The sequence below is a fragment of the Primulina eburnea genome, chromosome 2, assembly GCF_022965805.1.
Source record: "Primulina eburnea isolate SZY01 chromosome 2, ASM2296580v1, whole genome shotgun sequence".
Lineage (NCBI taxonomy): Eukaryota > Viridiplantae > Streptophyta > Magnoliopsida > Lamiales > Gesneriaceae > Primulina > Primulina eburnea.
Genome location: NC_133102.1, coordinates 6,421,826 through 6,433,434, shown reverse-complemented (window position 1 = coordinate 6,433,434; position 11,609 = coordinate 6,421,826). Strand labels below are relative to the sequence as shown.

General features: G+C 30.1%; 1 protein-coding gene across 2 annotated transcripts; it reads right to left on the bottom strand.

The window, feature by feature from the left end:
• Nucleotides 1–200: 200 nt before the first annotated feature.
• On the bottom strand, nt 201–4,045 carry LOC140822803 (arginine-specific demethylase JMJ20). Of its 2 annotated transcripts, none has more exons than XM_073183696.1 (9): nt 3,768–4,045; nt 3,539–3,694; nt 2,978–3,140; nt 2,740–2,857; nt 2,350–2,419; nt 2,174–2,254; nt 1,560–1,616; nt 1,351–1,462; nt 201–659 (listed from the first exon to the last, which is right to left on the bottom strand). In XM_073183696.1, the coding sequence occupies exons 1-9, from the start codon at nt 3,975–3,977 to the stop codon at nt 226–228; spliced, it is 1,401 nt and encodes a 466-aa protein (XP_073039797.1). In that variant the 5' UTR covers nt 3,978–4,045; the 3' UTR covers nt 201–225. The 2 variants fall into 2 exon arrangements, with proteins under 2 accessions (XP_073039797.1, XP_073039798.1); XM_073183697.1 differs by having other exon boundaries at nt 3,580–3,694; nt 3,768–4,003.
• Between the last annotated feature and the right edge of the window lie 7,564 nt (nt 4,046–11,609).

Genomic DNA, 11,609 nt, shown 5'->3' with positions numbered 1-11,609 from the left:
ACCTCTAAAAAAACGTTTCTATAATCCGATTCGACGAGATAGAACAAATGAATAATCGTGTGAATCGATTTCTAGTCTAAGGATTAGAGTATTCGATTGAGCTAATTACAATTAAAATTTACTGATTAGATTGCTAATCGAATCTGTTCAAACATGAATTAAAGTTAGTGAAGATAATTTTATGGCTACTGTCTAAATATACGGCAAGTACAGAATCATCAGATTTCAGTTCCGACTAACTTTGTAAGCGTAGTCCACAAATCTAACAAGTTCATCAGGACTACAAATACGAGAACCCGAGAGGTCGGAAAGATTAAGTCGACCATGTTCTAGTGAGGTTCGATGAAGATCGACATTCGTGTCACCACGGTCAAATACCATGCAATATGTTCTTCCCAGCTCATTGCAGAACTCAATAAACGTTTGATCCGCAATGGTTTCCATAAAAAGAAAAGGGAGACATCGATCTTCCCATGTGTCAACAGATTTCATGTTCAAACAAATTTGTCGGATACTTCTAAGATTGGAAAAAATAGCCTGCGTCATTTGAGATGAATTCCAGAGGATATCTCCATCATCGCTTGTTAGTTGGTGAAGTACGATCAAATTGGCGAAGGCGAACCGAATCATGAACCTAAAAAGATCGCAGAAATCCATACCTACAAGTAAATAAAACTCCATATAGGATATTTTATCACAGTAAAATCACCGCATAATATTAAAGTTGATTCCATATTATGACGCACGAACATTTCAAGAAATTACTCTATACAGGGACCACAGTTTTGGAGTCAAAACATATGTGATGCGTTAGAAATACCCAAAAAAAACAGCAGAAAAATGCTGTAGTCAGGTATTGATAAAAGGTTCGAATTACTACAAATAAAATGTGTTCGTCGGGGCATGCCTTTTAGAATTTTCATGTATTCATGCAGTGTGATTGGTTTTTCTATCAATAATGATGATAAAATGTGTTCGTCGGTGCATGTCTTTTTGAATTTTGATGTATTTATGCGGTATAATTAGTTTTTCTATCAATAACGATGATAAATTGCATGCACGTAGGCATTCACTGTAGTTGTATCCTTATCACGGAACATCCTTTTATCTTAACGATGTGTCCCATCACGTTTGTGTCCGTGCACTGCATATATGAAATATAGTCAGAATTCATGCGTATACATGTTAAATTCTTCACACCTAACATATATACATATATACAAGAGACTTCATCAATCAACTCACATAATAATTAACTGAAAATGAATCTGATGACACAGTGATTAAAACAATGATTTCCAAGATTTTCAAGATTGTTTCTCATAGGCTGAGGAAAAATAAAAGGCATACCTGCATTAGCTGCAAGATTTTTCTGGCATAGCCCTTCAAAATTATCACATATGTCCTTGATGTCTTCAATGTACCACCTAGCCTCGCCATATTCCCTCAAAAGCAAATCCCACTGCAGAGATGAGATCTCATAAGAACAGTGAATTCTATCCTGATGCATAATAATAAAACACTTTTTGTCTGAACAGTTGCTGCAATAATGCCCATACCACCCACGAGATGTTGTAGGCATTGAACCAATTGTGGTTGATTGATATTGTATCCTCCTAATAATCACGGAAATTGTTGGACATTAGGATCTAACATACATAATCAGCATGAATACAAGCTCTTTCAGTTGTATAACTCAATGTTCAGCGGCAAAAAGAGTACACAATTGATCTTCAGAACATTCTTATAACTGCAGATCCCATGATGCTGCATTCACACAGTAACCAAAAACAAGAGGTATGCGACTAACATCCAACAGTAATCATTGCAAGCATCAGCAATGTCAACCTACAATAGTCAGATATCACTGTATGTGAACATTATATGCAAAACACGATTCTTACATCTTGGCGCAAGATCCAAGGACCAAACCACTTGATAATATACCTCAAAACGATAATCCTATGTTAGTTTCTGAGTAACACGGTTTTGGATCCTTAAATGTTACGCAGTAGGCCCAATATTTTGTTCGAATGTCGGGAACCTTCATTTCTTAACTAAAAAACTAGGAGAATAGCATTTAGGAAAAGAAATATAAAGCTCATTTCAATATTTTGCAAGCTATGTGGAAAAATGAAGAATACAGAAATTAGAGTAAATATTCAAAGCATACCAGATTATGAACTTGATGATACCATCCACTGGGGACAAAGATAATCTCATTTTGTTCCTGAGTACACTCTATCCAGATTGCCTAGACTTGCAAATTACTTGTAACTGTAAATAAATTGATTTCCCTTTAAAATCACTTTTAATAAGAATATGATGCATTGTGGAGTATAAGCATACCTCATCAATTCCGGGGAACTTCGATTTGCAAACGTTTTCAAAAATGTTATAGACAGAAGACTTCATATTCCTGAACCAAAATGTACAAGTATGAGTAGTCTGTCTAGGATTTGAAAGGTCGAAATTGAGCCTACAAGAGGAAACAAGAGATTTAGAAATTTGATTATATCCCCTAATACAAGAAATATCTTTCAACTTTTTTTACACCAAATTAATGGTCCATATATTTGAATTTATATGGCAGTTTTCGGCATCAGATAAATGAGTAAAGACGATAGCTACTGCCCGTTCAATTTCCATTATTTCGCAAAATTTCATCTTTTTCCCCTGATATTAAAAAAATGGCAATTCTGCGCTGCAACAATAAACTGTGAGAAAATGCACTTGTACCTGTCAAAAATAAGGTGGTGTTGACCTGGAGAAAGAAAGTACCATCGTTTCCGGCCACATACATTTGCCGACCAACTGTATGACCTGAAAACATCAGCATGAAGCGGTGTCCATGTACCTGCACTTTCAATCAAAAGTTTCACATTGTCTCTCCAAGTCTTACCATGTATATGAACAATGTTCATCTGCGAAACAATCAGCGGTTTACAAAATGAGCTCATTGAGAACATTAATGTACCTTTTGCTCCCATGTATACGAAACGGTAGTCAGAGCAACTAATTTCATCTATTTCTTGTAAATCACAGGGATCACTGTGCATATTGTATTTATCAAGATACAGATTCAGCCAGTCATCGCAGAAAAAAGATGGAGTAATGTAGGCATTGTACTCAGGGTACTCCTGCAAATGTTGAAGAATTAAGCGAATTGGAATCATTACAAGAGATGAAGCTCATTCTGACATAGGTTGCAAACAAGTTCATCCAAATGCCACCCATAATTTCCTATTTGATTTCAAACCCGAGATTCATCTAGTCGTCGGCTGGAGCTCAATTGAAGCTTGAAGAAAGAACTATTTAGAGTAAAGTTTGGCTCTACCTACGTTTCTGAATTCGAGTTCAATAGTCAGTAGCCTAGTTTAATATCAAGGTTAACCAAACTAAAACTAGATTCACAATTCAAACTCGATGAACTCATTTAAATTTGAAGTATATTTATAAATGTTACTTAAATATTAACGTCCTCAAGGATGATAATTTCAGGTGCAAAAATAAAAATATTATTCAAACAAATGCACACCTTAACAAAGTGCCAATCTTTCAAATACAACAACGAATTACCATCAGCGCTGCCATCATCAGAACCAGAAATCCGCTCCCACCGGTCAATAAACTCAGAAACTGACATCTCCACCCTCTTTTGATCGGTAAATTCCTTTGTATCACACTCCGCGACCTACAAAAACAACACACTCAAATTCAGTTTCCTATAAATCCGTGACAAGACGGCGTCGTAGTGTATGGGTTACCTGGACTTTAGAGGCACCGAATCGTGAGGAGAGGAATTTGAGATCGGGCTTTCCGTCGGCGGAGACCCACTCTTTGCAGGCCCGCCAGTCATCGGTGAGGCCGGTGAGAATAACGGGCTGGTTTCTGGCCATGTAATTTTTGACAAATTCGGCGTAATTCAACTGTTTCCCGTCCACTCTGTCTACTTTCCCTCCGATTTTCACACCCATTGCTGCTATCCCTTGAGTTGTTCCCTAACTCCGATACATAATCTTAAAAATAAATTTAATTCTTTCAAATTGAACATCATACAAATATAATAAATAAATTTTTAAAATTATATTATTATTTTTCGGAATCACTTATTCTCGCGTTTTCAGAATGCGACTTTGATATAGGTTCGATTCCATTCGAATCCAGATTAGTAGAAATAACAAAATTGAGAATAAACGTGTACATAATAGAATAATGTTATTTACATATAATATTAAAAAAAACTATGCAAAACATAACAATTGACTTATTTAAAATTATCCAATAATATTCAATTATATATTATATAATAAGATTTTAAAATCAACTACTACTAAAACTTCACTTTTGTAGTTGGTATTAACAACAGAACTCTTATAAGACGATTTCACGTATCAATTTTGTGATATAAATGCATAAAAATATTTTTTTTATGTATAAAATACATATAAAAATAATAATATTTTTAATTGAAAGTATAGACTAAGTCGACTCGTCTCATATATAAATATATGAGACATTCTCAAATTAACATAATATTTTATTTATAAATTGACGATGAGGATTTCAAATCTCTGATAACAAATACATCACATTTGTTCAAGAGTCCATTCCTTCATATTTTTATTTGTTAACAAACTAATACAATAGATTTCAAATTCCCACAAAATCAAGTCGAATGAAATATTTATCTCGGAAAAAAATATTTCACCCGAATACAACCTTATATATTTGCAACATCTCTTTCAATTTCTTTGCGTGCCATTCCAATCTGATAAACTTTACTCCCCCACTCTCAATTTCGTATACGTGTCCATTATATTATTATTTTTTTATAAAATAATGCTTTCTTTTTGCTCTGTGTACCATTTCCAAAAAAATAATTAGATACCCAAATGATATAATGAAGAAAAAAAGGCGGAGTAGGTCTCTTGTGAGATGGTATCACGAATCTTTATCTGTGAGACATGTCAACCTTACTGATATTCACAATAAAAGTAATATTCTTAGCATAAAAAAGTAATATTTTTTATGGATGACTCAAATAAGATATATGTCTCACAAAATACGACATGTGAGATCGTCTCACACAAGTTTTTATCAAAAAAAGAGATCTCGAAATGATAACATCACCGAAAAATTACAAATGAACAATTATGGCACGTGGCATTTAAATTTATTTTAGATTGTTATATATTCATATTAAAAAATACAGAAATCTGACTATTTAATTTTTAATCATACGATTATCGTTGAAACAAATATGATATTTTTATAATTATATCATGTTTTGACTTTTGTAATATGACTTTGATAAATATTACAATATATGTCAATATTCTTGCATGTCATTTTATTGAAAATATTATGTAATATTATAAAAATAGGAATTCATATAAGTCTATGTATAAAATTTGGAAAGAAAATATTAAGGTTTGAATTAATTGAGAAATTTAACGCTCCACGAATTAAAAATAAAGGAATTAGATCGAAAGGCTCGAATCTAAGCTAAATAAAAATATCTAAAATTTAATTTATGCTTAAATAAATGTTTGGGGTGGTTTAGAGTTAGTAAAAGTAAGAAAAAATCAAAATCGATAAATTTTAAGTTTAGGGACAAAATTATCATTTTACACATGGGTAATACGAAAATGCTTGGCAATGTCCTGAAGGGTCATAACCCATGATAAATGATATATCATGATGATTTAGATGAAAATATGATATTTTTATAATTTATGGTAAAGATATGCGATATCTACTGTTAAAATGCTATTTTTGAAAATTCATAATATTTTATGCTTTGAAAAGAAAAAGAAAAATGTTTTGAAGAATGTGAACTGATTGTGACGAATGATAGAGGATTTGTGGGTGATCCGTTTTAAGAAGAAACGGTAAACTTACAATTTTATGGGAATGTCATGAGAGACAAGGCCCCAGAGGGACCCCGAAGATCGTATTTTCGTGGCGGTACCTAGTGTCCGTCCCCATGCGTATGTGGAGCTAAAGACTAATCAGTCGAACATGTGATAAAAAGGCTAATCACTTTCAATGATCAAACTTCACCCAAAATAATAAGTGATGAAAGCTTTATGATTTATGATTTTACGATTCATGATTTATTTATGCATAAAAGTTATTTTAAATAAAAGTATGATTTTAATGCATGTGCTTGTATATGTATTATTTGTTACTCATGTTTAGAACGTGTTGAGTCATTAGATTCACTATGTTTGAATGATGGCAGGTGATGATGATATTGATGGACATGGCCGGAGCCAGCATATAGTGTAGGGCCAAATTTTTTTTTATATGTTTATATATATACTGATCCAATTTTCTTTTAATAATTTGTAGACCCAAATTTTAGACTCAATTTTTTTACTTGTTATTAGTATCTAAGTATACACTCTATATAGCCTTTTGTATGTGTTTTTTTTCTCGAGTCACAAACGTCATATACTTTGAGTAACAATCATTCCAATTCATTTTAATTACTGCTTAATCTTTCATAATCTCTAAAAAAATCCAAAATGTTACCGAATTTTAGGTTCGTTGTTTCGTTCAATGTTTGTCGATCATTCAATTGTTTTATAATTTTATGCTTTTTCCAATCGATAATGAATTAATGTTTATTTTTCGAATGTATATTTTATATCATATTTTGTTTTGATTTCGGATTTTGTACACGTCGTTGTTCCTCATTTTTCTGACGTTTTCTCAATGTTACTGGCTATGCGTAACTTGTGTTCAAACTTTATGACACATTGTTTTTAGTTGTCGATTAATTATTGCTCTCTTTTTTGCTTTATTAATTATAATATATGGTTGCTTACGCTGAACCAAGATCCTGGCTCCGCCCCTGTTGATGGAGGTGCTGACGCTTGAGTGGATTGAGTACAACAGTACATTCCAGATGAACTTTATTTTCCGCACTAAATTGAGAGGCAAAGTTTGAAAGATTTTTGTTAAGAATTTTTATCAGAGATTTTATGCTTTATTTTTTAAGTTAATTTTGATCATGATAAAGGTGGAAGTTGAATTTTGGTAATTGACGATTTTAGGGATTTTACGCACTTGAGTTTTAAATTGTTAAAGTATTTTGATCTATGAAAATGTTAAGTTATTTTTTATTGTGGTTTCGAATTAATAGGAAATAAAAAAATTAAGTAGAATTTCAAAGTTAAAAAGTAAAGATCGTTTCAAGAATTATCAATTTTAACAATTTTTTTTTGAAAGAAACGATTTAGTTTTAAATTTGGATAATCACAGCATAAGGAGATATAATTTTTTTTATTAGTAATCATAAATTCCTTGCAATTTTTATTTAGAGTCGGTTTAATTTTTAAAATATTTAATACCATCTAAAAACTGAATTCGTATATGTAAATATGTAGAGTTGTTGTAAGATGGTTATACAGGTCTATGTCCGTGAATAAATCAACCCAATCCATATCTCTCATGAAAAGTGATATATTTGACATAAAAAATTAATATGTTTGCATGAGTTGTGTCGTTTCAGATATCCGTCTCACAAAATTATACCGTAAAATGATCTCAAAATAGGTTATCAATAGAACTACTTGTTTTTATCTTTAGTGATGGAATGAAGAATATTAAAGTTGGATTAGCTTCATGGTAGTAAGAATATCCCTTTCAATGGCATGTGGGAGCCCATTTAACTCATACGGCATGCCTACTACCTTCAAATTTCAATTTATGGGGACCCTTGGCCTTTTGCTTTGTGATCCAAAATAAGCATATCATTATGAGGAACCTTTTTCCACCACAAAAAGACACTTTCTCTTGGAGATTCAAGTGTTTTCTAATGACAAAAAATAATTAGTTAAATTATTATAAAATCTTTTATAGCATGGGCCTAACTTCGGGAGCTGCCTCAATGATGATATATATATAAGACAATGTTATCTCTGTTTATATGTAACAATTATTTCTCTCAGGGGCTATTATATGGTTCGAAATATTTAAGCAGTATAAATATCATTTACTATAATTATATTAAGACAGTTTTTTATCGCCCTCAAGGAGTATTTGAGTTGGTGAAGTGAATGAATACCTGGTCGATGATTAGGAGTTTGATTTCTCATGTGAGTTTATAACACATATTTTTTCCAATGTGGTTTATCAGACTAATGTTATTGCATTAGACCGAAAATTTATCCAGTACGTACCAAAGAGTAATGGTTGCGGGATCCCATATCATTTTAAAAAAAAAAGATTTTGATCTTATAATTAATATAGAGATCAATATCGGTATTCAATTTTCTCTGAGTTACAACATAATGTGACTACCGAGAGAGAATTTGTTTATGATTATTGAAAGAGTGATTGAAAAAACGACAAGACTAGCATGAGCTATAATTCTTGATATAACAAGCATTCGACTCACAATCTCGAGATTTTGTTTTGGTAACAATCTCGACAAGTTGAAAATTTTGCCTTTTTTATCCTTGGATATATCTACAAAACATATTTCGAGATTCAATCATGTTTTTAGTAGGCCTATGGAATAAATTTCGATATGATTAGTTGTCTTGATGATGAAGTGTTTAGTGCAACTTATTAGCAGGGAATGATAATTTTCTCGCTAAATCGATGCTTATTGAACCAGTGATTAAATTTATAATATAAAACGAGAAAGATAAAAACTAGTGCGAGACGGTCTCACGGGTTGTATTTGTGAGACGAATCTGGATCATCAATGAAAAAATATTACTTTTTATGCTAAGAGTATTACTATTTATTGTGAATATCGGCAGGTTTGACTCGTCTCACAGATTAAGATTCGTGAGATAGTCTCACATGAATCTCACTCAATGAGAAATTGTAATTTAAATTTTTTTTAAAAATAAAGTGCAATGAAATAAAATGGAACTTACGATGGTCAAATTATTAGTTTGAAAATAATATGATGACTGACATATATTTGAATGCCGATATGTCCACATCAACCGGTGTAGATATATCTACCAAATTATTAGTGGTCGATCCACAGAAAATCTCGAGGAGTCTCATTAATTTAGGGTAAATCCCTACACCAAATCTTATATTTATTTCACAATTATTGAATCAACTTGTTATCTTAAAAACTTGGTATTGATTCATTTTGTGATATTATAATGCGTGTGTGTGTGTATATATATATATATATATATATATATATATATATATATATATATTATATATATATATATATATATATATTTGTGTATTAAATTTATAATTAAGTAATATTATCATGTCATTGCTAGTTACGGTACATGATTCGATATTATAAGAGAGATTTTTTTTCTTGAAATGATAAATCAAGAATGATCTCATATTCTTAACATAAAAAATATTGTTTTCAAATTTTAATTATTTCTCATGTAAAAACAAGGTAAAAATAGAGAGAAAATGAGATATTTTGTGTTTATTATATTTTATTAAGGGCAATTTGGAGAAAAATACATCTGTCAAAGATTTATTTAAGATTCAGTACCCAGGAGTTTTTTTTCATATTTTGATACCTGACAAAAAATCAAGTTAGTTTTTAATACATGTTTTATGCATTTTTACCTTTTTACCCTTTTAATTAATAAAAATTGATATAAATACATATTTCTATTGGTCATCTTCACTTTCCACTCATCATTCCCAATGCATTTGGATGACATGTAAATTGAATTTAAATATTTTTTATTTAAAAAACAAATTCGCAACTAATTGAACTTTTTGAAATATTTAGTTTTATCTGCGAAATACTTAATTTCAATTTTAAAATACTTGATTTTGTAAATGAAATACTTAGAATGTGTATTAAAATACTGAATATTCGAATATGCAACGCAAGTTCACAAAATGCTCTCATATCCATCCAAGATCCATTTGGATGACATGCTCATTTCATTTAATTATTTTTTTATTGTTAAAAAAACAAATTCGCAACTAAGCATTGAACTTATTCAATTATTTAGTTTTACTTGCGAAATACCTAATTTCAATTTTAAAATACTTGATTTGGTAAATGAGATACTCAGAATGGATATTAAAATACTGGATAATTGAATATGCAACGTAAGTTCAACAAATGCTCGCATTTCATCCAATATGCATTTAGATGACATGTTCATTTCATTTAATTATTTTTTTATTATTTTTTTAAAAAATTCGTAACTAAGCATTGAAAATTTTGAAATACTTACTTTTATTTGCGAAATACCTGATTTCAATTTTAAATACTTGATTTGGTAATTGAGATACTCATAAAAGTTAATAAAATACTGGATATTCTAGTAGGCAATGTAAGTTCACCATGTGCTCGCATTTCTATTCAAGATGCATTTAGATGACATGTACATTTCATTTAAATATTTTTTATTTTTAAAAGATAAACAAATTAGCAACGAAGCATTGAACTTTTTGAAGTACTTAATTTTACTTGTGAATTATCTGATTTCAATTTTAAAATACTTGATTTGATAAATGAAATACTCAGAATGAGTATTAAAATACTGGATATTAGAATATGCATCGTAAGTTCACCAAATGCTCACATTTCCATCCAAGATGCATTTGAATGAAATGTTCACTTCATTTAATTATTTTTTTATTGTTTAAAAAAGCAAATTTGTAACTAATCATTGAACTTTTTCAAGTACTTAATTTTACTTGCGAAATACCTGATTTCAATTTTAAAATACTTGATTTGATAAATGAAATACTCAGAATGAGTATTAAAATATTGGATATTAGAATATGCATTGTAAGTTCACCAAATGCTCACATTTCCATCCAAGATGCATTTGGATTAAATGTTCATTTCATTTAATTATTTTTTATTGTTTAAAAAAGCAAATTTGTAACTAATCATTGAATTTTTTCAAGTACTTGGTTTTACTTGCGAAATACCTAATTTCAATTTTAAATACTTGATTTGGTAAATGAAATACTCAGAATGAGTATTAAAATACTGGATATTCGAATATGCAACGTAAGTTCACCAAGTGCTCATATTTCCGTCCAAGATGCATTTGGATGACATGTTCATTTCATTTAATTATATTTTTTTATTGTTAAAAAACAAATTCGTAACTAAGCATTGAATTTTTTTCAAATACTTAGTTTTACTTGTGAAATACTTATTTTCAATTTTAAAATACTTGATTTGGTAATAATACGTTCATTTCATTAAATTATTTTTGTAAAAAACCAAATTCGCAACTAAGCATTGAACTTTTTGAAGTACTTAGTTTTATTTGCGAAATATTTAATTTCAATTTTAAAATACTTGATTTGGTAAATGAAATACTCAGAATGAGTATTAAAATACTGGATATTAGAATATGTATCGGAAGTTCACCAAATGCTCACATTTCCATCCAAGATGCATTTGGATGACATGTTCATTTCATTTAATTATTTTTTATTGTAAAAAAAATAAATAAATTTGTAACTAATCATTAAACTTTTTCAAGTACTTGGTTTTGTTACTTGCGAAATACATAATTTCAATTTTAAAATATTTGATTTTGTAAATGAGGTACTGAGAATGAGTATTAAAATACTAGATATTCGAATATGCAACGTAAATTCACCAAGTGCTCACA